This window comes from Pan troglodytes, chromosome 18, assembly GCF_028858775.2.
Source record: "Pan troglodytes isolate AG18354 chromosome 18, NHGRI_mPanTro3-v2.0_pri, whole genome shotgun sequence".
Classification (NCBI taxonomy): Eukaryota; Metazoa; Chordata; class Mammalia; order Primates; family Hominidae; genus Pan; species Pan troglodytes.
Genome location: NC_072416.2, coordinates 4,875,425 through 4,899,226, shown reverse-complemented (window position 1 = coordinate 4,899,226; position 23,802 = coordinate 4,875,425). Strand labels below are relative to the sequence as shown.

The 23,802-nt window shown below is 56.9% G+C and overlaps 2 protein-coding genes, 1 long non-coding RNA gene and 2 other non-coding genes across 13 annotated transcripts in view; 3 read left to right on the top strand and 2 right to left on the bottom strand.

Moving 5' to 3' along the window:
* The window catches only part of ABCA3 (ATP binding cassette subfamily A member 3), a 63,808-nt gene extending 54,054 nt beyond the window's left edge, over positions 1–9,754 (top strand). For all 3 annotated transcript variants that reach the window (XM_016928621.4, XM_054668706.2, XM_024350042.2), the window contains 11 exons: positions 208–412; positions 856–1,075; positions 1,417–1,575; positions 2,496–2,668; positions 4,126–4,254; positions 4,414–4,608; positions 6,499–6,686; positions 7,171–7,341; positions 7,562–7,752; positions 7,961–8,034; positions 8,826–9,754. In XM_016928621.4, coding sequence (XP_016784110.2) covers positions 208–412; positions 856–1,075; positions 1,417–1,575; positions 2,496–2,668; positions 4,126–4,254; positions 4,414–4,608; positions 6,499–6,686; positions 7,171–7,341; positions 7,562–7,752; positions 7,961–8,034; positions 8,826–8,957 — 1,837 coding nt within the window. In that variant the 3' untranslated portion in view covers positions 8,958–9,754. The remainder of the gene's footprint in view (positions 1–207; positions 413–855; positions 1,076–1,416; positions 1,576–2,495; positions 2,669–4,125; positions 4,255–4,413; positions 4,609–6,498; positions 6,687–7,170; positions 7,342–7,561; positions 7,753–7,960; positions 8,035–8,825) is intronic.
* A 2,440-nt stretch (positions 9,755–12,194) lies between these two features.
* Positions 12,195–17,196, bottom strand: LOC134808728 (uncharacterized). The gene is made up of 2 exons (XR_010152233.1): positions 13,721–17,196; positions 12,195–12,633 (listed from the first exon to the last, which is right to left on the bottom strand). It is a non-coding gene; the product is annotated as an uncharacterized LOC134808728 (long non-coding RNA).
* Positions 13,772–13,864, bottom strand: MIR940 (microRNA mir-940). Its single transcript, NR_036016.1, has one exon. It is a non-coding gene; the product is annotated as a microRNA mir-940 (primary transcript).
* A 4-nt stretch (positions 17,197–17,200) lies between the features above and the next one.
* The window catches only part of RNPS1 (RNA binding protein with serine rich domain 1), a 15,524-nt gene continuing 8,922 nt past the window's right edge, over positions 17,201–23,802 (top strand). Inside the window, 6 exon segments of one of the 7 annotated variants that reach the window (NM_001279816.1) lie at positions 17,483–17,568; positions 20,859–21,046; positions 21,288–21,443; positions 22,342–22,533; positions 22,787–22,889; positions 23,198–23,351. In NM_001279816.1, coding sequence (NP_001266745.1) covers positions 20,976–21,046; positions 21,288–21,443; positions 22,342–22,533; positions 22,787–22,889; positions 23,198–23,351 — 676 coding nt within the window. In that variant the 5' untranslated portion in view covers positions 17,483–17,568; positions 20,859–20,975. 7 annotated transcript variants of the gene reach the window in all.
* On the top strand, positions 17,743–17,836 carry MIR572 (microRNA mir-572). Its single transcript, NR_035915.1, has one exon. It is a non-coding gene; the product is annotated as a microRNA mir-572 (primary transcript).

The following is a 23,802-nucleotide window of genomic DNA, read 5'->3' as shown; positions in this document are numbered from 1 at the left end:
ATGGTCAGCATAGGAAGTCCAGAGGAACCGTTCTCCGGTGGGGGCAGATGTTCCCGGTATGGAACCATGGTGCTCGTGCTCTCCCATAAGCCCCTTAGTGGTCGGGCTGCTGCCCTGCATGCCTTGGGCGGTCATAACCGAGAACCCGACCTTTCCTGCCACCCAGACGTGCTGTGCTCTGTCCCTGACCTTCTCTGTCCCCCGCAGGGGCCGGAAGGGATTCGACATTGCCCTCAACCTGCTCTTTGCCATGGCATTCTTGGCCAGCACGTTCTCCATCCTGGCAGTCAGCGAGAGGGCCGTGCAGGCCAAGCATGTGCAGTTTGTGAGTGGAGTCCACGTGGCCAGTTTCTGGCTCTCTGCTCTGCTGTGGGACCTCATCTCCTTCCTCATCCCCAGTCTGCTGCTGCTGGTGAGCGCCGGAGGGTGCTGGATCCGTTCCCCTGCAGACCGCAGGGGGCTTGCCCTGGGACCCCTGTGCAGAACCGGAAGCAGCTGGGCAGCCCCTAGGCCGGCAGCTCGGCCCGACTCAGGGAGGACGGCTGGAATCCCCTGGCGGCTGCCCCCTCGCCTCCTCCCTGCACCCTCAGCCTTTACCCTCCATGCATGGGCAGCACCCGGAGCAGCCACCCTGGTTACAGCTCCGGGTGCAAGGGGACGAGGGGAAACTGGGACAGAGAGGGTCCTGGGGCTGAAAGCGACCGCGGGGGCCAGACATGGCCTGTGGGGCTGATGGACATGGGCGAGCTGACCAGGAGGGGTCTGAGGACCTCCAAATGCTCCTCTCACCCCTTCCCCACCCGTGAGCTCCTCTCAGCTTGGCATGCACAGCAGCGCCTCCCTGTGCCGCCACAGGTGGTGTTTAAGGCCTTCGACGTGCGTGCCTTCACACGGGACGGCCACATGGCCGACACCCTGCTGCTGCTCCTGCTCTACGGCTGGGCCATCATCCCCCTCATGTACCTGATGAACTTCTTCTTCTTGGGGGCGGCCACCGCCTACACGAGGCTGACCATCTTCAACATCCTGTCAGGCATCGCCACCTTCCTGATGGTCACCATCATGCGCATCCCAGGTGGGCACCTGGAGACCACCCGCAGCCCCCATGGCCATCCACGGAGCCACTCCGCCCAGACAGGGAGGCACCAGCCACAGCCAAGGCGGGACTCAGGCAATGGGCCCAGTTCATGCTCACCAGCCCCTCTGCCCCAGCTGGCCCTGCCCGGCTAGCCATGACTGGTGGGCAGGCGTCTGCGGCGTCCTTGCCCTGTGCAGAGCCGGCAGGGGCGTCCCTGGGAGGTGCCCCCTCACTCCACACAGCACGGATAAGGCCCTTTGCCCGCCCTGACCAGGCCCGTCCTGGAGGTGGGTGTGGTGTGCCCTCTAGCGCAGACTGGTCTTACCTCCCTAACGCAGCTGTAAAACTGGAAGAACTTTCCAAAACCCTGGATCGCGTGTTCCTGGTGCTGCCCAACCACTGTCTGGGGATGGCAGTCAGCAGTTTCTACGAGAACTACGAGACGCGGAGGTACTGCACCTCCTCCGAGGTCGCCACCCACTACTGCAAGAAATATAGTGAGTGTCCCAGCCCCAACCCCGGGCAGCACCCCTGCGTCCTCAGGACGTGGCCACTGCAGAGGGGCCTCCCAGGGCAGGGGCTCCTCTGTGTCTGAGTGGCCTGGGGCTGGTGCGTTCCTCTGTACCACCTTGCCCCACCTCCCACAGCAGCCCCCTCGCGCCCGCTCGCTCCCAGGCCCTGTACCTGAGCTCCCACTCTCCCACCTGCCTCAGCGTCTGGGCATCTGTAACAAGGAACCACAGACCAGCGCTTAGCACGAGGAGTGAATCCCCCATGGCTCAGGGGAGGACCCTTCCTGCTTCTCCCATCTCCTGGAGGCTCCAGGCATCCTGAGCTCCTGGCTGCACCCACTCACCACCACCGCCTCCATCCTCGCATGGCGGCTCCTGTCTCCTGTCTCAAATCTCCTTCTGCCTTTCTCTTATAAGGACACTTGCTGTTGGGTTTAAGGCCCACACTAATCCAGTGTCTCACCTTAAGATCCTTACTAATCACATATTCAAAGACCCTGTTTCTAAGCAAGATCACAACCCCAGGTCCAGGGGGACAGAACTTGGACCTGTCCTGTGGGGCCTCCTCAGCCTCCCACACACCCCTCGGTGCTTGTAACGGTCTCTGTCCTGGCCAGGAGGCAGCCCAGGATTCACGCAGAGCCTGTGCCTCTCAGGCGGGCTGTTGCTGCCCTGGGTCTGCCATGTCGCTCATGGGACTACATTGGATTGTTACGTGCCTGGCCCCTCTCTGAGCTGTGGTGCCTCGAGAGGCAGCTGTGACCTACTGGCCTTCACATCTCCCCATGGAGGGGACATTGTTACAGGCGCCTTGAGCAGCCTGGGGAGGGGAGTGGGGGCCGGGAACCTGGAAGGGGAGGAGGGTGCCCCAGGCCTCGGGGCACAGTGAGTCCCTCGCCCCACAGACATCCAGTACCAGGAGAACTTCTATGCCTGGAGCGCCCCGGGGGTCGGCCGGTTCGTGGCCTCCATGGCCGCCTCAGGGTGCGCCTACCTCATCCTGCTCTTCCTCATCGAGACCAACCTGCTTCAGAGACTCAGGGGCATCCTCTGCGCCCTCCGGAGGAGGCGGACACTGGTGAGTGGCTCCGGGAGCCCAGGACACTGGCGAGATGCTCCCCACGTCTCTGCTTGGGCCCAGCACAACCTGGGGCAGCTCCACCTCCTTCTCCACCAGGCAGCTCCTGCACCAGATGGTCTCCCACTGTACGGCCTCAGCACCAGCCGGCACTTACAGCCAGGGCGGGGCACAGCCCTCGCCACTCACAAGGGCTGTCGAGTTGTGAGCCCCCGCCGAGGAGTCAGCCTGGGGGCCCAGGGCCGTCCTGCTGAGCAGAGGTGGTGCCTAGGGACACCCAGTGCCTGGAGGAGGGGATGTGGGGCTGAGGGGTGCCCAGTCCTGCTGAGCAGAGGTGGTGCCCAGGGACACCCAGTGCCCGGAGGAGGGGATGTGGGGCTGAGGGGTGCTCCACGTGTTTATTGAAAACGTTCATTTTCTCACGTCTCCATCCCCTCCCTCAAACAAACAAAAGCAAATGTGTTGACATTGCATTGCACATACAGCTTAGCCGAGGGGGAATTCACTTCTTTAAAATAGTCAGACTTCTGTAAAAAGGGAACTGTCTCCACGTGTTAAAGTCTTTGGCCAGGCCTGGTGGCTCACACCTGTAATCCCAGCACTTTAGAAAGCAGAGGTAGGTGGATCACCTGAAGCCAGGAGTTCAAGACCAGTCTGGGCAACATAGTGAGACCCTATCTCTTCTAAAAAGTTTTAAAAATTAGCCAGGCATGATGGCACACACCTGTAATCCTAGCTACTAGGGAAGCTGAGACAGGAGGCTTAAGCCTGGGAGGTCCGGGCTGCAGTGAGCTATGATTACACCATTGCATCCCAGCCTGGGTGACACAGCAAGACCCTATCTCTAAATTTGAAAACAAAAATCTTACTTTCAGGCCAGCCATGGTGGCTAATGCCTGTAATCCCAACACTTTGGGAGGCCAAGGTGGACGGATCACCAAAGGTCAGGAGTTCTAGACCAGCCTGGCCAACACAGTGAAACTCCGTCTCTACTAAAAGTACAAAAATTAGCTGGGCGTGTTGGCGCGCTACTCGGGAGGCTGAAGCAGGAGAATCACTTGAACCTGGGAGGCAGAGTTTGCAGTGAGCTGAGATTGCGCCACTGCACTCCAGCCCGGACAACAGAGTGAGACTCTGTCTCAAAAAAAAAAAAATTTTAAATTGTCTAAAAATCTTACTTTATATTCCCCAGCAGACTTATAGTTTTTCTCCGTGAGCCTGCACAGTTCTTTTTCCTCAGATAGTTTATGTCTCCCGGATGCTAGTTTAGCCCCGTACGACCACTGTGTCTTCTAGTAAAAGGTCTGAGTCGCACCTGTGGGGCCCGAGATTGGGACGAGAAGCCTTGAAGGCCTTAGTCCCACCCGACCTCCCACATCCACCCCCGCCCCTCCCTTCTCCACGGAAGCCGCCCTGCGGCTGGGTTCACGCATGCGGTCTTTGTCCTGGTCAATCAGACAGAATTATACACCCGGATGCCTGTGCTTCCTGAGGACCAAGACGTAGCGGACGAGAGGACCCGCATCCTGGCCCCCAGCCCGGACTCCCTGCTCCACACACCTCTGATTATCAAGGAGCTCTCCAAGGTACCCTTGCAATTTGGGGTGGAGTCCTTCCTGCCAGCTGACTACCTGGCTGTCCCCAGGGTCCGACCCCATCCCTGGAAGCTTTTGGCGCTGAGGCTCAGACTGCTCTGCTTTGCGTCCAGGCCTCTGCATTCCGTGTTTTCCGTTGGGTGCCTGCAGGTGTACGAGCAGCGGGTGCCCCTCCTGGCTGTGGACAGGATCTCCCTCGCAGTGCAGAAAGGGGAGTGCTTCGGCCTGCTGGGCTTCAATGGAGCCGGGAAGACCACGACTTTCAAAATGCTGACCGGGGAGGAGAGCCTCACTTCTGGGGATGCCTTTGTCGGGGGTCACAGAATCAGCTCTGATGTCGGAAAGGTGGGTGCAGCCAGGGAGGCTCCGAAGGGATGAGACAGGCATGGCTGGAGGGGGCACCCTGGAGGCAGGGACAGAGGGACGCTTTCCCCAAACAGCTGCTGCATCTGTGGCTTGAAATGGGCCCAGCACATGCCTCTGGACAGCGAGACAAGGTAATGAGCTAAAGCTAAGCTTCGCCAGAACTAGCAGGCGATGGGAGTGGAGAGAGATGGGTGCCAACATCCGTGAGCCCAGAGAGGCGCATTCAGCACTGACAGCCACCTCTGTGCAGAGGCCATTCTGTGTCCAGGCAGCTCAGGTGTGGGGTTAGAGGCCTTGCTGAGTGAAGGGACGGAAGGCCCTGTTGAGCTTTCCCATGTTGAGCTGAGCCCCACCAGCTCCCCCACAGAAGGACCAGAGGCAGCCCTCCTGCACCTCTGCCCGGGGCCTGCATGGGAATTCAAGTGTGCCAAGCAGAGCAGGGGAAATGGTAAGCAGGGCCTGGGGCTGAGAAGTGGCCGCGGAGTCCTCTCCTGAGCTCACGCCAGGGGTGCCTGGACAGCAGAGGCCCTGGGCCAGAGCACATGCAGGCCCTCTCGGGAGGAAAGCCTCATCCTAGGCTGCAGACTCCCCCATAGAGGGTTCCAGGGCTTACAGGCAATGCATAGCAAACAAACAGAGGAGACGGTACCATGGCTGGAAGCAACAGACACAGGCCCCATGGGGGGACAAGCACATAGGCGTTAGATCTGCATCATCAGGCCAGATTATAAAAGATTATAAACTCACCGTGTCTACAGAAATAAATGATGCAATTGAAAATCTATGCAGGGGAGAGAAAACCATATGTGATCTAGCAATGGAGGAGAGGGTGAGAAGTCCCCAGTACATGTAATCTGAGTTCCAGAAGGAAGAGAGAGAGAGAGTGGCAGGGGGTAGTAGCCAAAAAGGTATTGGCTAAGACTTTCCCCAAACTGATTAAAAACAGATTCTGGGCTGGGAGCGTGGCTCACGCCTATAATCCCAGCTTTGGAAGGCCAAGGCAGGCAGATCACTTGAGGTCTAGAGTTTGAGACCAGCCTGGCCAACATGGCAAAATGCTGTCTCTACCAAAGAAAAATACAAAAATTAGCAGGGCATGGTGGCAGGTGCCTATAATCCTAGCTACTCGGGAGCCTGAGGCATGAGAATCGCTTGAGCCTGGGAGGCAGAGGTTGTAGTGAGCCGAGATCATGCCACTGCGCTCTACCAGTGTAAGGGAGACAGAGTAAGACTCTGTCTCAAAAAAAAAAAAAAAAATTCTGGAAGCTTGAGAACCCCAAAGAAGGAAGGTAAAGAAAAAGAAATCCAGTCTCTGGAGTCCACAGAACCCAGGCACTCCTGCCCCCGACCAGCTGCTGAAGGTAGCTAAGCAGATGGCAGCAGGCACGTCTTAATTCAGCTGGACGTGGTCACTTGTGCAGAGAAGAGCTGCTGCACCATCTGACCAAGCAATACTCACCCCAAAGGTGGTGCCCACAAATCTTTCTTCTTAGAGGGAGAAGAAAGAGTCCTAGCACATCAGATGTCCCAGGCGTGAATGAGTGGGTAGCCAGCTCTGAGTCTGCTTCTACGTAAAGGCCATTCTTGCACCACCTAACCCCATGGCTGCCTGTCCTGGACCAGGCTCTGAGAGCAGCTCTGGAAGCCTCCCTGCACCAGGCACATCCTTCCTGTGTCCCTGTTCCAAGAGCTTCCACTGTGGGCAGCCACCACGGCCTGTGCATAGCTCCAGCGCCCCCGTGTACACACACTGGCAGGAACCACAGACAGGAGCAGTGGTGGGCACCTCAAGGGTAGTCCCCGTGGTCCTCTGGAGGAAGGAGGCTTCCCTCCAACCTGCCTCCCTCCCCGGCTATGCTCCGACCCCAGGTGCGGCAGCGGATCGGCTACTGCCCGCAGTTTGATGCCTTGCTGGACCACATGACAGGCCGGGAGATGCTGGTCATGTACGCTCGGCTCCGGGGCATCCCTGAGCGCCACATCGGGGCCTGCGTGGAGAACACTCTGCGGGGCCTGCTGCTGGAGCCGCATGCCAACAAGCTGGTCAGGACGTACAGGTGCACCTCCCGAGCCCTGGCCCTTCCCAGAGTGGAGTCAGAATCAAGGTCTCCATAGCATAGAGCTGGGAGTGACCGCTCAGGTCAGCAGCCAGAGCTCCCGCTTGTGGCTCCAGGATGGAGCTGGGATGTGGTGGTGTGACCCAGGTAGCTTCACGTAGGAAAGGGACTGCCCTGACAGTGCCTGCCACCTGGGGACAAAGCCAGCAGTGAGAGATGTCAGGGCCGGCAGGTCCCCCTTAGGTGCAGGCAGATGTGTTCCCATGTAGGTGCGTGCACCGGGCCCCTGGGAACAGCCTTCTCTGGGGCCTCCAGCTCTATGCGGTGGGCTTTCCAAGTGCACACACAGCTCCTTCCTCTTCACCAGGGCTGTTCTGCAATTGCTGGGTGTGGGCCGCTGCTGGGACACGGGCCTCCACTGGGACACGGGAGCCAATGCTAACTCTCAGCCTTATTCCCCCACCTGGCACCCTCCTGCCTCTAGTGGTGGTAACAAGCGGAAGCTGAGCACCGGCATCGCCCTGATCGGAGAGCCTGCTGTCATCTTCCTGGACGAGCCGTCCACTGGCATGGACCCCGTGGCCCGGCGCCTGCTTTGGGACACCGTGGCACGAGCCCGAGAGTCTGGCAAGGCCATCGTCATCACCTCCCACAGGTAGGGCCTGGGTCTGTGGGTCACTGGAAGTTTCAGCACCGGGTGGGCCATGGAGGAGCCAGGTGGCCAGGAGACCCATCAGCATCTGGTGCAGAGTCTGCGCGTGAGCCACGCTCTGAGCATGGGTATCAGGAACAGCCTGATCGGAGGGCCAGTGCCTTCCTGTCTGCACAAGCCTTTGGCACCCCAAGCCCTATCTGAGGTCCCGCCCTCTCCCCAGCATGGAGGAGTGTGAGGCCCTGTGCACCCGGCTGGCCATCATGGTGCAGGGGCAGTTCAAGTGCCTGGGCAGCCCCCAGCACCTCAAGAGCAAGTTCGGCAGCGGCTACTCCCTGCGGGCCAAGGTGCAGAGTGAAGGGCAACAGGAGGCGCTGGAGGAGTTCAAGGCCTTCGTGGACCTGACCTTTCCAGGTGTGTGCCGGCCCCGGCAGCCCCCACTGGGTGGGCCCTGGGCCCCTACCTAGGCCTCTCCCATTTGCTGTGTGGAGCGTCTGTGCCTCGCCCCGCCAAGTCCCATCTCCCCAATCCCTGGGACGAGGACTCCAGTGCTGAGCACCCAGGCACCCTCCCCGATCCTCCAGCCCGGCGCTCACAGCAACGCCGTCTCTCCTTTGTGCAGGCAGCGTCCTGGAAGATGAGCACCAAGGCATGGTCCATTACCACCTGCCGGGCCGTGACCTCAGCTGGGCGAAGGTGAGGCAGTCCCTGGGGCCCCACTGGGCACTCATGGGGCAGGGGGAGGTCCCTCCAGGGGTCTCTCCCTCTGTGGTGACTGCGGGCTCTTTCCACAGAGGAGTCACTTTCCATTTCTCCCCTAACACTCAGCCTGATACGTGCTGGTTTGGGGGTTTTACATCCAAAATTATCAGTGGTAAAAGGAATTCAGTGTAAAACAGGAAAGGGGTCAGGGATGGTGGCTCACACCATAATCCCAGCACTTTGGGAGGCCGAGGAGGGAGGATCGCTTAAGCCTGGGAGTTCTAGACCAGCCTGGGCAACGTAGACCCCGTCTCTACAAAAAATTTAAAAATTAGCCAGGTATCATGCATACCTGTAGTCCCAGCCACTCGGGAGGCTAAGGTGGGAGGATCGCTTGAGCCTGGGAGTTCGAGACTGCAGTGAGCTATGATTGTGCCACTGCACTCCAGCCTGGGCTACAGAGCAAGACTCTCTCTAAAAACATATGGGGGAAAAAAAGAACTGGCTCAGAAAGGGAACACCACTGGCTCAAGGTTGTAATCTGAGCTGGGAACAGCACGAGGAGGAGGCTGGGCCCCGTCCCCGCTGGCTCCTGCTTAGCCAGCGTCCTCTACCTGGGAGCACGGTGCCGTCGCAGGGCTGACCTCTCTGGGGCTCTGCGGTGGCGCTGGGCAGGGGTAGGATTGTGGGGGCCTCATCAGCCCCTATTGCCAGAGGACTCCCAGGTCCCGCAGAGGAGCCTGGGCCCTGTTCTCTCCTACCAGTCACTTTTCTGCTCCCCAAAGGTTTTCGGTATTCTGGAGAAAGCCAAGGAAAAGTACGGCGTGGACGACTACTCCGTGAGCCAGATCTCGCTGGAACAGGTCTTCCTGAGCTTCGCCCACCTGCAGCCGCCCACCGCAGAGGAGGGGCGATGAGGGGTGCGGCTGTCTCGCCATCAGGCAGGGACAGGACGGGCAAGCAGGGCCCATCTTACACCCTCTCTCTCCAAATTTATCTCATCCTTTATTTTTAATCACTTTTTTCTATGATGGATATGAAAAATTCAAGGCAGTATGCACAGAATGGACGAGTGCGGCCCAGCCCTCATGCCCGGGATCAGCATGCGCGTCTCCACGTCTGCATACTCTGGAGTTCACTTTCCCAGAGCTGGAGCAGGCCGGGCAGTCTGCGGGCAAGCTCCGGGGTCTCTGGGTGGAGAGCTGACCCAGGAAGGGCTGCAGCTGAGCTGGGGGGTTGAATTTCTCCAGGCACTCCCTGGAGAGAGGACCCAGTGACTTGTCCACGTTTACACACGACACTAATCTCCCCTGGGGAGGAAGCGGGAAGCCAGCCACGTTGAACTGTAGCGAGGCCCCCAGGCCGCCAGGAATGGACCATGCAGATCACTGTCAGTGGAGGGAAGCTGCTGACTGTGATTAGGTGCTGGGGTCTTAGCGTCCAGCGCAGCCCGGGGGCATCCTGGAGGCTCTGCTCCTTAGGGCATAGTAGTCACCGCGAAGCTGGGCACCGTCCCACAGCATCTCCTAGAAGCAGCCGGCACAGGAGGGAAGGTGGCCAGGCTCGAAGGAGTCTCTGTTCCCAGCACTGCACCCTCAGGAAGTCGCCCGCCCCAGGACACGCAGGGACCACCCTAAGGGCTGGGTGGCTGTCTCAAGGACACATTGAATACGTTGTGACCATCCAGAAAATAAATGCCGAGGGGACACAGTCACAGTCTGTGGGTCACACGCACGAGCGGTCACAGGGCTCAATCACTCGCCCACAATCTAGACATGAGGCTCTCCTTTCACATTTCAATCACACAAACGTGGGACGTTGCTTTTCCCAGAAGGGAGCACACGCAGAGAATACACTGAGGTGAGGGAACAGGCCCATAACACAAAGGAAAAAGCCGGCTAGATCAACGCCCGGTGACGGGCTCTTAGTCTAAAGACGAGCAGGTGGGGCTGTGTGGGAAGCACAGGTCTGGTGGGAGAGAAGCTGCTGGCATCAGGGTCACCCGTGGGCATTTGCCATTTCCCAGAAATAACTCTTCATCAGCTCCCTTTTTAGTTATTTATGGAGTCTTGCTCTGTTGCCCAGGCTGGAGTGCAGTGGCACAATCTTGGCTCACTGCAACTTCTGCCTCCCGGGTTCAAGCGATTCTCCTGCCTCTGCCTCCCGAGTAGCTGGGACAACAGGCACGCGCCACCACACCCAGCTAATTTTTGTGTTTTTAGTAGAGACGGGGTTCCACCATCTTGGTCAGCCTGCTCTCGAACTCCTGACCTGAAGTGATCCACCCACCTCAGACTCCCAAAGTACTGGGATTACAGCCATAAGCCACCGTGCCTGGCCCCTTTTTATGCACTGTTTTGTGTTTTGTCTTTTGGAGACAGTGTCTTGCTCTGCTGCCCAGCGTGGAGTGCAGTGGTGTTATCACAGCTCACTGCAGCCTCAAACACCTGGGCTCATGCAATCCTCCCACCCCAGCCTCCGGAGTGGCTGGGACTAAGGGCATGCGCCACCATGCATGGCTAAATTTTTTTATTTTTAGTATAGATGAGGTCTCATGTTGGCCAGGCTGCTGCCAAACCCCTGACCTCAAGTGATCCACCCGCCTTGGCCTCCCAAAGTGCTGGGATCACAGGCCTGAGCCACCACGCCCGGCGAATGCACTATTATTTCTTATGGTTTTCTAAACCCGATTTGAACTTCTGCATTTTACATTCCCTTAGAATTCAGAGTCTTAGAAAAGACTCGTTTTCATCACTTTGGCTCATTTGGGACAATTTCAAGTCTGTGTTTTTATCAGTCTCTGGAAATTTATGAAAGCTGCAAATCATCTCCAGTAGCTCTTTTATTCCCTTTAAACTTCTGCCATCTAGTTCCATGTTATAAAAAATATAACGTGTTTGGGCAGTGTTTAGGCCACAGCCACCCATGTGGCTGTGGCCTAAACACTGCCCACGAGAAAAGTTCTGAAGCAGGCCCTTCTGGCCCCACAGCCTGTCCACAGGGGCTGTGGCCTCTAGGTCAGGCCTGGGGCTAGGAAGAGGGAAAGGTCAGTGCACGAGGCCACCCAGCTCCATGTCCATGCCCATGGCCCTTCTGCAGGGCGTCCTCAGACTTGTTTTCAAGCCCATGTGTTAGAGATTTAGGAATGTGTCATTTTTCTCCTGTGACACCCTAAAAGAGGGCTGGGGAGAGCGTATAGGACTGAGGGCACAGCCCGCATGAGGCACACACGTGTGAGGCCAGTGTACACAGACAGGACACGCACAGGAGACACCATCCTTCCCGGTAGCACGCTGCCAGCACCAGCAGGGGTCTTTAAGTAAGGACTGGCACAAGTAGAATGCCTTCTTGGGAAAATGATCCGCAGCTCAGGAGGCTGCTGCGTGGGGACCAGGAGGGGCAGGTGCATTCCGGGCGTCTGTGGCCAGGGGCCCAAGGCTGCACCCAAGCCTGGAGCTTAGATGACCCCAGGAGCAGCAGGAAGGGCCCATCTGGCGTCCCAGGGACATCCTCAAGGCCTCTGGAAACTCAGTGCTGGAGCTGGGTCACCAGGGGCGCCCTAAGGAGCCTGGGACTGAAGCCTCAGGACCCCGCCCTGGCTGATTTTTGTCTGAGCTGTGGCAGTTCCCAGCCCACGGGAGGGCAGGGGAAAAGAGCCCTGGGCCCAGGGATAGGAGTGACCAGCCCATCCACGCTCCACCCTAGACCACGGAGCGGGGGGCGACACATTCTCTACGGACACTGTCCCCAAACAATTGTGGCATCTGACAGAGCCGACTCCTGCCCTGCTCCCAGTTCACCTTAGACCTGGGAAACGAGGTTTTGACTTCACTGCTCTGCGTGGCCTGGTGCAGGGCTCCCGTGAGCAGACAGCCCATGGGCCACGAGCCAGGTATGTGGAAGAGCCGGCGCCTTCTGTCCTCCAGGCCGGCCCAGTCCAACAGCGTGGCTCAACTGAAACCACACCCAGAACTCGGAGAGGGGAAGACCTCGCAGTGGGGCGGGCCCAGGCCAAGCCCCTCCACTGCCATCACAGGTTTACAGCAGAGCAGAGGGGCAGGCCGGATACAGGCAGCCCAGGCCACAGGTCAGGGGACCCACACCAGGCCACAGGAACAGGCTTGCTGAGGGTATCAGAAAACCCCAGGTCACAGTGGTTTGAAAAAGAAGTTTATTTCTCAGCCATGTAGGGAGGAAGAGGCAGTACAGGGCTCTGTCACCTGAGGTCTCAGGGAGGCAGGCTCCATCTGCTGCCCCGTCATCCTGGTTCACGCCTCCCTCCTCATGGTCATCTCTGTGTTCAAGGAAGTGCTTGGCCGGGCGCGGTGGCTCACGCCTGTAATCCCAGCACTTTGGGAGGCCGAGGCAGGCAGATCATGAAGTCGAAAAATCAAGACCATCCTGGCTAACACGGTGAAACCCCGTCTCTACTAAAAATACAAAAAAATTAACCAGGTGTGGTGGTGGGCACCTGTAGTCCCAGCTACTCAGGAGGCTGAGGCAAGAGAATGGCATGAACCGGGAAGGCGGAGCTTGCAGTGAGCCGAGATCACGCCATTGCACTCCAGTCTGGGCGACAGAGTGAGACTCCATCTAAAAAAAAAAAAAAAAAAAAAAAAAAAAAGGAAGTGCTCAAGTTCAGGCCGGGGTAGGGTGTGTGCAGTGGCCTCCATCAAGTGTGTGTCACCCCCAGGCAGCTCCCTGCTGCACCTGGACCCAACTGTGCCCTTGGCTCACTCCATCTTGTTGGGTTTCCCATCTCTGTCTTGCTGGCTGCTTTCAGAGACCAAGCCCAGAGTCCCCAGGACTCAGGTGACCTTGGCTACCCCGGAATCCTGGACTAAAGATCTGCAATAGAAATGTGTCCAGCAGGGAACCATCCTGTTTGCTTTGCTTTTCTGAGTTCCTACAACCAACCGGCCAGGGCGCGCTGTGGGGCACAGGGATGCAGGCCCTGGAGTATGGCCACTTCTGCCTGGGGGCGTCTGGGGGGTTTCCTGAGTGAGGTGGGGTCTCACCAGCTCCAGGAGACACCACTGCCACGCACAAGGTAGGTGTGGGGGTGGAGGATCACCTCCGGGAGGACCCAGACCCCACCCACTGTGGCTGTGGTGGAGACTGCAGGTCTGTCTCAAGGCCCCAGGCCTGACACCTGCAAGAACAGAACCTGGGGGTGACAGAGAGGGGATTCCACCAGGCCAGCCCGGGGCTTGAACCCCAGCCAGGGCAGCTGCTGTCTGCTGCCCCACGAGGTAACGCACCGACCCAGCTGCTGTTCAGCTCCCCTCTGGGCCAGCACCATGCACATGGCATAGGCCGGCTGGGCCCTCTGAGACCCCCACTCCCACACAGACTGGTCTGCATGGAGGCTGGTGCAGCCTGTGCCGTCCAGACCCTGCCCGGCTGCACTACTGGCCAGAGCCCCCTGCAGACAGGCGGCTCGAGGGGAGCTCCACCATGCGGGAGATGGCCCAGCACTGCAGTCACTTAGGCTGCTCACCCCTCCCCAAACTGACACGTCCCTCCCTCCAGATGCCCCCCACCGCCGAACCCCAGCATGCTGGGCATGCTCTGGCCATCCCACACCGGGGGATCAGGGTGGGAGGGCTGGAGGCTGCCTGTAAGGGGCAAGGCCTCCTCCAGGAGGTAGGATGGGGTGGGGCAGGTGGGGTCCCCTCACCTGATGGGCCCTCGAGGCCAGGCTGTAGGCAGGCAGGAGGGGGCTGAAGCAGTGGGGTCAGGCCCGGGGAGCGGGGGCCCTGCCTTCCTTCCTCATCACACGGGGCTGCCCAGGCCCCGCTCCAGGGGCCGGGCCCACACCTCACAGACACTGGTGTCAGATGCTTCGGCTTGAAGGAGCTCCACATGGACCAGCCGCAGCTGCCCCTGGGTCCACCTGGCCCAGGCAATACCACAGAATCACCAAGGCTCATCTAGCCATGGGCCCAAACCCAAGGCCCTAAGAGGCACCCCAGGTGCCTCAGTCACAGTCCCAGGCAGCTCAGGTCCCAGGCGGCTCACAGTCACCATCCTTGACTTCATGGTAGCAGAAATGGAGTGCTTTGAGCTTGTGATGAGCACAGGCTCCCAACCCTGGGAGAGTCCAGATATGCCCGCTGGAGAGGCCCCAGGCCCTGATGATACCCACTCCTCAGACATGCAAACCTGGAGCCAGGGAGGCCTCAATGAACTCCATATTCTCCCAACAGACCAAGCTCACCCCACACCAGCACAAGGCCCTTTCAGACCCAGCCTGGCCACCCCTATGGACCTGGCCAGCACCTCCCCAAGCCCCACCCTCTCCAGACAGGCGCCAGGCTGTGGTGACCCGCCTCTCAGCAGCTCCTCCTCTGATGCCTCCCCGAGGTCCAGTCGTCACCCCCTCGTCCACCTGACTGGGCTGCGCATGGCCTCAGTGCAGAGCCAGGTTTTAGTAGTGGGTAAAAGGGCTCCCTTGCTGTGCTTTACCAGAGAATGCAACACCCCCAAAGCTCCTTCATGACCCACCGTGACCTGCAGCACCACCAAGCCCATCCCCAACCCTGTGTCCCAGGCCACCAGCCTCTGAGGGCAGGCACTGCAGGAGCCACTGGGCCACAGAGGATGGAGGCAGGGAGGACATTCTGCCTTCATGAGGGCACGCTCTCAAAGACAGAGCCACCCCAAACTGTCAGCAGGTGACCCTCCGCTCTGGGAAGGCAAGGGGAGGAGCTCAGGGCCGTGGCCAGAGCCCACGAGAAGCCAGTGCCCAGCTCAGCAGGTGACCCTCAGCTCTGGGAAGGTAAGGGGAGGAGCTCAGGGCCGTGGCCAGAGCCCACGAGAAGCCCATGCCCAGCACTGCAGGGCTCTGGCCACTGCCTAATGCCCTCCACGAAGCCCTGCCTGCCCTTCCAGCAAACCAGGGCCCCTGAGGCTCCAGAAACCCCAGCTCCACTGCCCTCAGCCTCCATGGCCTTAGCAGCCTGGCTCTGGGGCTGAGCTCCCGGAAGGGCAGGGTGGGGGTAGGCTCCTGAGTTTTATTTTCTCACATTTCTTCCAGACATGCTTCTGCTGATCCTCAAAATGGCAAAAGCCAGGATGCTCAATTCTCAAAGCTCAACAGCTGATGGCACATTTGATAACAAAAATCAGTAATATTTAGAAACAAATTTGATTAAATTCGTAAGTGCCTGAATAAATCATACTCGTAGATTTAATATAAAATGTGTGAAAGCTTATTCGCAGGCGAAATGACATTACTGCAGAGCATTAAAAACCAGCAGGGGGAGGGCTGTCGGCCCAGCTGGTGCTGTGTCACGCCCACCCGTGTCATGTGGGGTCACCAGGCTGCCCCTGCGCACCAGGTGTCAGTGGGGCCCTGGGCATGGGCTCTAGGTTTGGGGCCCTTTAGCACCTCTGACCAATGGACTCCAATGCCACCTCAGAGAATTCCGCCTGTGCCTGCCTGGACCACCGAGGCTGCCCCCTCCCCTAGCGCCGACTCTGGGGCCCCTTCAGCAGGGGGGCGGCCCCTCTGTTCCACTTAACCTTCCATGCCTGGGCACAGCAGGTGTGACAGTAATGCAGAGAATCTAACTCACTTTACATGTCATCAAACCCAAATCCAACGGGGGTACCCAAACCAGACTGATGGGCCTGCCAGCCTCCACCCACAGGAACACACTGGTGACTTACTGCAGCAGACTCGGGAGGTAGCTCCTCCTCCTAGCTGCCTTTGTCCCCAACTCCTTGGACATCCCTTAGCCCAGGGTGAAGGGTCAAGGGCACACCTGACACCCTCGGACAGAGCCAGAGGGAGTGGGTCTGGGCAGGAAGTCACCAAGAGCTGGCTTCCCACACAGGGAAGAGGGCAGTGATGGCAGACCACACCCCCACTATCTATCCATCCATTCACCCACCCACCCACTCCGGGTCACCAAGCTGCACTCTGTCCTTTGCTCTGACATCTAAAGTCTCCAAGTCATGCTGGTTCTCTCCTCCCAAAGATCGGCTTGGATCTGTTCCCTTCTCCCTTCCTTGCTGCCACGAAGCTGTTCAGACAAAGTCTGAAGCTCAGCGCACCGTCAATCCCTCCACAAATAACCACAGGGCAACGACTGCCTGACAGGCACAGCAGAGAACAAAACCCGCCCTCGGCTGGGGGCGGTGGCTCACGCCTGTAATCCCAGCACTTTGGGACGCCTAGGAGCGAGCACTTTGGGAGGCCAAGGCGAACCTAGGAGCGGATCACGAGGTCAGGAGTTCTCGACCAGTCTGGCCAACATAGTGAAACCCCGTCTCTACCATAAAAATACAAAAAAATTAGCCGGGTGTGGTAGTGTGCGCCTGTAATCCCAGCTACTCGGGAGGCTGAGGCAGGAGAATCGCTTGAACCCGGGAGGCGGAGGTTGCAGTGAGCCGAGATCGCGCCGCTGCACTCCAGCCTGGGCAACAGTGCGAGACTCTGTCAAAAAAAAAAAAAAAAAAAAAAAAATCCGCCCTGTCAGTGTGGGGCGTTGACGCGGAGCCTACTGCCTGCACCCCTACAGCGTCACCCCCTCCTCTGTCCCTGCCAGAGGCGCCACCTCTGGACTCTCCCAGGGTCGGACCCTGGTCGACAGTGCTCCCTGCCCGAACCCTGCACGGGCCGATGGATGAAGCCTCGGCGCTGCGCCGTTCACACGCTCCGTGCCGCTGCCGCGAAGCTCGCGCGGGCCTCCGAGCCGGTACCCGGGCCTCCCTTCCCTGCTTCCAGCGAACCTCGGCGCCTGCTGTTCCCCCGCCGGGCGCGCCCTTCCATTTGGGTCTCAGCGGCAGTGTCACCTCCCCGGAGAGGCCCGCCGTTGCACCCCATCTCCCACTCTCAAGCTCGTCGCTCTTCCTGCCCGCACAGCCCGCCTGCCGCGCCCACCCGGTGGAGGTCCGCCTGCCGGGAGGCCGCGTCCACGGGAACACCCCAAACGCCACCAGTGGATTTTAACCGCACGAACGCACGCCCTGCCCCAGCCCGTCTCTCCGAGCTACTTCCGCCCTGCGGGCCCCCATGCCCCGCCACGCACGGCCGCAGAGCCTGCGAATCCCTCCTGTGCTACCACCTCGCCGGCCTCCGCACAGCCCGGCCCGGAGCCCCGCCTCCACCGCCGGCGACAGGGGCCGGAGTCTGCCCGGGCGGGCCCAGTGCGCCCGCGCAAGGAAAGGGGCGGGGCACGGGCGCGTTAACACCCTCCGCGCTGGAGGACGGGCCTCCGTCATCGCGCTACCCTCCCAGGCTCAGCAGGCTACCCATGTGCCCGCTCCAGCAAGCGTGCAACCAGCCCGGTCAGTCCCAGGGACTTCACCGGCTACGAGACACCTTGAACGTCCCCAGCGCGACTCCCACAAACTGCCTTGACTCTTTAACGCTTCCTCGCTGGCGCCCATTGGGCCAGGCGTTTACGTCATCGCTGCGCGCCGGGCGGCGGCGACTTCCCGCTCCTTGACTCTGACGTCAGAGCGGCGCCGGCCTCGGCGGCTGAGGAAAGCAGGAGGAGGTGGTGGCGGCGGGAAGATGTAAGTTGGGGCGGAATCCGACCGCATCCGTGTTTCGGGGGCTGCTCGGCAGGCCCGGCAGGACGCATCGTGAAGCCGGTCCACTCCTCAGCCCCGCAGTGCGGCGGTGGCCTGGCAGCGCGGTGCGGGCTCCGAGAAGAAAGAGTATGGCCCGGGACGGGTGGAGTGGGAGGTGTCGAGGCCGTGGCCCGGAAGTGGTCGGGGCCGCTGCGGACGGAAGGGCGCCTGTGCTTCGTCCGCTCGGCGGTGGCCCAGCCAGGCCCGCGGGACTCAGACCAGCGGGGAGCGCGGTCCCCGCCCTTGGGGCCCTCCCGCCGGGCCGGAGACCCAAGCCCCCAACGCCAGGCCCTGCCCTGGAAGCGCTCGCGGCCCGGCGCCTGGACGGGGGAGTTGTGAGTGAACGCGGACGGGGAAGCGGCGAGGTCGGCGTGTCGGGCCGGTGTCGGCGGGCGCGGAGTTTCTTTGTGGGATGCGGTGGAAGGTCGGCCGATCCCCCCTTCGGAGTCATTAATTCAAACGTGTACTCCGCGAACGTTTCCCGGACTCCCGTGTGCAATTATCGGCGCTAGGCCGTGGGGATACGGCCCACTATGGACCGAGCACGGTGGCCGAGCTCAGTTTGATGGGTTACCCCAGAGGGGCGGATACGGGAAGGTTAAGGTTGTTGGAGGAGAAACGTGGAGTAGGCTTTTTGTCTTGATTGCGCATGAACTGTGCCTGAAATGTACTTTTAAATGGGGAAGGTGCTCTGAAGATTTGTGCCGAAACGCCCTCTCCTCGAGATTTAACTAATTGTTCTCTCCTCTCTCTGGCTGTTGGACGCGCACCTTTCCGGAGGATGGGGGAGGTAACCGAGGTCCTGAGCCGGTACCTGAACTTGGGTGAACAGAGAACCTCAACTTTTGCTTTCTAGCACTCGACTGCACCCAGCAAGGCGTCCGCTTACTCAGTGGTTCTTAGTGTTTGGAGTGCTTAAGAATAACTGGTGGTGTTTGATTTCACAAAGTACATTCGGGCAGATCTTTAGTTCTTGGGGGGGTGGGGCTGGAATCTGCGGGTGTGACCTCCACTCTAGGTCTGTGCTGTCCAGCAAAGTAGCCATTGGCCACATGTGGCTGCTAAGCATGTGAAATACAGCTCATCAAGACTGAAATGTTAAAACGCACAGCAGTTTTAGAAGACTAGGAAAAAAGCAAACCTTTATTAGATTTTTATGTTGATTATATGTTGGAAAGATAATATTTTGGATGTGTCAAATGTTAAAAATTAATTTCACCCATTTTTGTGACGTGGCTGCTAAGGAATTTCAGGTGATGCTTGTGGCTCCTCACACGGTTTCTATTGGACAGTGCTGCTGCAGGTGATCCGAAGGCGGGTGGGTGCAGGAACCCAGCTGAGAGTTCAGAAATTACGTGTAACTTTGGAGACAAGTGTCTGTGGGGGAAGGAGCCTCCGGACGTGGAGATACAACTCTTGATCCTAACATTTATCGAGTGTTTAATTAATGCCCTGGGTAACTATAAGGTTGGAACTGTAATTGTCACCATATTGATGATGAGAAACTTGAGAAAGGATAAGTGACTTGTTTAAAATCACACAGTAAAACCTCAAATCAAACCCAGGCTCTCTGGCTCCAGACTCTAAATTATACTCTGAATGATACTCACTGATTGTCCGAGGACACAATGTCGAGGCACTATCTGCTGGGTGTCTGCAGAACCTTACTGTTCTAAAGCAAAACATTTTACTCCTGGACAAGAGCAGCAGAGGTGGCGTTCGGCCCTCCTTGGCTCTCATTTGACTGTTCAAAGCCAGGTGCTTTTCTTTCTTGGGTCAGAACATATTTTCAGCAGCATTTTGAAGCACCCCTGGCATGCACTGCACAGGGAAACCAGGACCACATTGGTGTGCTGTGTCCTCCTTACCAACTGGCTCTTGGAGAAGGTGAGACAAGTAGCTGAGACTCCATTCCTGAGAGCTTCACTTAACAACTCCTGCAGCTTGTGCAGAGCCTTACTGGAAATACTGAAGGCAGAGGTCCCTGGAAAATAGGGCCCATAACTAATCAGTAATTTGTTTTTGAGTAATTTGTTACCGTTATTTGAGCACATTCTGCAGTCCAGGCATTTTGCTAAACTCTTACATGGCAGGCAGTCTCTCACGCAATTTCAATGCCTACTTTTTTTCTCCATCTTATTTTTGAAAAATGTTAAAAAAAACACAGGAAGGTCGAGTTATACAGTTAATACTCACATAAAGACCACTTAAGGGCTGGGTCTGGTGGCTCACGCCTGTAATCCCAGCACTTTGGGAGGCCGAGGTTGGCGGATCACGAGGTCAGGAGTTGGAGACCAGCCTGGTCAATATGGTGAAACCCTGTCTCTACTGAAAATACAAAAATTAGCTAGGTGTGGTGGCGTGCACCTGTAGTCCCAGCTACTCGGGAGGCTGACGCAGAAGAAATGCTTGAACCCAGGAGGCGGAGGTTGCAGTGAGCCAAGATCGCACCACTGCACTCCAGCCTGGGTGACAGAGCAAGACTCCGTCTCAAAAAAAAAAAAAAATCAGAGGTTAATAGTCTATAAGTTACGTTTCTGCTATATTTGCTGTATGGTGTATCTAGCCACCCATCAATCTTATTTTTTCTTTAAAAGTGAATTGCAGACTTGCATGTGTCCTCCCCTGCACTCAATATGCATATTATTAAAGTACAGTGCAATAACTGCTTTTTAAAATGATTCTTCTACTGCTTTTTAGATGTTCATATGGTACATTTCATCTGCTTGCTTTTGGGTATTAAGTGTTTTGATGCTGGTACCAGTCGCTTTTGAAATGATTTTTGCTTCCAGTCACATCCAGTGTATCCTAAGGGGAAATTGCAATAAAACAGGAGATCTAATCCTATCTGGAGACCACCCTTGAGTTAGGTTTTTCTCTGTTCTGCATGTGAATGTGGTGCTGTGGCATTTTGAAAGGACTGCAGGGGCTCATCAAACTTGTGGGTGAAAACTGAATTGTTCAGCCTGTAAAATAACAGTGATGGTCTCCACCATCTCCATTTTTTAAGAAAAAGATAAGGTGGGGTGACAGTTGTACCTGTGCCTCCTGTGCGGGGTAGAGACGCCTCCATGAGCATATGGGGACTGTCCCTATGTGTTCCTGACTGTGTGGACACTTATTGCTTACCGTGCTCCCTTGCTGCCTTTTTGTGTGCTCAGCTTTTGATTGCAAAGTAGACTTGTTGCCTTGCCAATTCGTTCACTCTTTAAACCCTTTTATCTTGTTATTAGGCTGCTCTTTGGCGTAAATTGCAATCGATTAGGGATCGTTTCTCAGAATCAAGTTAGAAGTGAGAGTTCAGATAAGTGAGGCCGCCATTGCTGCTTTGAACACCTCAGAAGGGGAGAATGGATTTATCAGGAGTGAAAAAGAAGAGCTTGCTAGGAGTCAAAGAAAATAATAAAAAGTCCAGCACTAGGTAATCCTTCTGTAAGATTTTTCTAGTGCTACTTGGGGGTGCTTACTGCTAGGGACCCGCAGAAAGGGGAAAGTTGAGAATGTTCTGCATTCTACAGTGAGTGTTCTGAGCCACAGACCACTTTGCTCTGTGGTCACCTTGGGTCTCTGTGGCCCTGCTGATGCTGATCCCCCGTTTTGGGTTGTGCTGTTTGGGTTTGGTCAGAGGAGCACGCAATCTCACACTCTTCCTCACCATCCAGGGCTCCTTCACCTACCAAACGCAAAGACCGCTCAGATGAGAAGTCCAAGGATCGCTCAAAAGATAAAGGGACCACCAAGGAGTCGAGTGAGAAGGATCGCGGCCGGGACAAAACCCGAAAGAGGCGCAGCGCTTCCAGTGGTAGCAGCAGTACCAGGTGGGGCGGGCTGGCCTGGAGCCTGGAGAGGACCTGTGCCACAGCTACACCCCCACTCCCCACAGATGGCTCCGTTTTCTTGATTATTTACAAAGAAAACACATCCTCTGGTTGTTAGTAGAGACCCTAATTTATGGCAGACTGGCTAGGTGCAGTGGTGGCTCATGCCTATAATCCCAGCACTTTGGGAGGCCGAGGCAGGAGGATTGCTTGAGGCCTGGAGTTCAAGACCAGCATGGGCAACAAAACAAGAGCTCGTCTCTACAAAAAAAAAAAAAAAAAAAAAAAAAAGAGTAATTTGTAAAATTAGCTGAGCGTGGTGGCATGCATCTGTAGTCCCAGCTACTTGGGAGGGCTGAGGCAAGAGGATGGCTTGAGCCCAGGAGTTTGAGGAAAATAAACAAAACTAGCCTGGTGTGGTGGTACACGCCTGTACTCCCAGCTACTCGGGAGGCTGAGTCAGGAGGATGGCTTGATTCCAGGGGGTTGAAGCTGCAGTGTGCGGAGATCATGCCACTGCACTCCAGCTTGGGTGGCAGACCCTGTCTCAAAAGAAAAAATCAACCTAGCCTGGGTCAGCATCAGCCAGCAGCTGCCTTTCCAGCCTGAGTTGGCAGTTGTGACTTTTGCCAGAGTCCTTTGCCTCCCAGCAGGAAAGGCTTCTGTATGGGTAGAAGGCAGCCCATCACCTCTGTCCCATCCCACACACAATGTGACACCTAGGGCTCTGACTTGCTGGGGGATTGGGGGGTGATGTTTTCCCCACTGGGGAAAGCAATGAGGCCTGGAGGCACCCGAACAGCAGGTTTCTCCTGGGGGGAGCGCAACAGAATTGGAGGAGGCGTCTGTACTGTGAGACTTGGTGTGTGGTGGTTGTGACCCCTCATCTTGCCCTCAGGTCTCGGTCCAGCTCGACTTCCAGCTCAGGCTCCAGCACCAGCACTGGCTCAAGCAGTGGCTCCAGCTCTTCCTCAGCATCCAGCCGCTCAGGAAGCTCCAGCACCTCCCGCAGCTCCAGCTCTAGCAGCTCTTCTGGCTCTCCAAGTCCTTCTCGGCGCAGACACGACAACAGGAGGCGCTCCCGCTCCAAGTGAGTGCCCTGCGCCTGGGAGCTAAAGTTTACAAGCTCGGGGCTACAGATTTACCATCGAGGTTATAAAAGGGACCCAAAAGGAGTCTTTCTGTGTTAATAGGATTTCTGAGACAGGAATAATGTACGTCAACTAGCAGGAAAGTCTTCCTTATGAAAACTGTCACACAAGCAGATAAGAGCTTACTTGAAAGGCGTCTAGTACATTTTGACTTGACAGAAATTGTTTCTGGTGTTTTGTTTTCTCAATCAGATCCAAACCACCTAAAAGAGATGAAAAGGAGAGGAAAAGGCGGAGCCCATCTCCTAAGCCCACCAAAGTGCACATTGGGAGACTCACCAGGAATGTGACAAAGGTGAGGATCATGGATCTCTCCTGTGGGCAGTGGGGTGTGGACAAGCAGGCCTGTGCCTGCAGGTGAACTTAGAATGTAGCCTTTTGGAGGACTGGGGTGGTGGCATGTGGTTTGAGTAGAGCATTGATTCGTTCCTCTTGGTGGACCATTAATACATGTGTCTGGGAGATTTATCCCAGAACAACACTGGTACTCATCAGATGGAATGTTTTACCCTACCGAGGTTTTAGTCATGATGTGCTGAGCTCTCTGCGTCTGACGTGACTGACTGGTAGCTGGGCGTTGGCGTGACCCTTCTTTCCCTCTAGGATCACATCATGGAGATATTTTCCACCTATGGGAAAATTAAAATGATTGACATGCCCGTGGAAAGGATGCATCCCCATCTGTCCAAAGGCTATGCGTACGTAGAGTTTGAGAATCCAGATGAAGCTGAGAAGGCGCTGAAGCACATGGATGGAGGTGGGTGACCCTGCCACATAACCCTGACCTCTCAGAGACCCGCCGCCGCTAGGGGCTTTCAAACTGATTTCCAACTGGGCTGCACTTCTTTTTGTTTGTTTGAGACAGAGTTTCACACTTGTTGCCCAGGCTGGGGTGCAGTTCCTGGACCAAACTGAGGTTTGGGCTGCTGTTTCTCATGGCCCAATAACAAGATGCACATTAACTGAGTAGGTGGAGTTTTTATTTCTGCAACCAGTTGCAGGGAAAAGGCCTGGAAATTATTGCCAGACCAACTTAAAATTACAAAGTTTTTCAGAGCTTATATATTTTTTAAGCTATATGTCTATACATATGTGTACATTTATCTAAAGACATAAGTTATTGACTTTTAATCTATTAACTAAGGATTGAGTCTTGAAGACCTTCCTCTGGAGCCTCAGTAAATTGACGTAATTTAAATGGCTGTAAG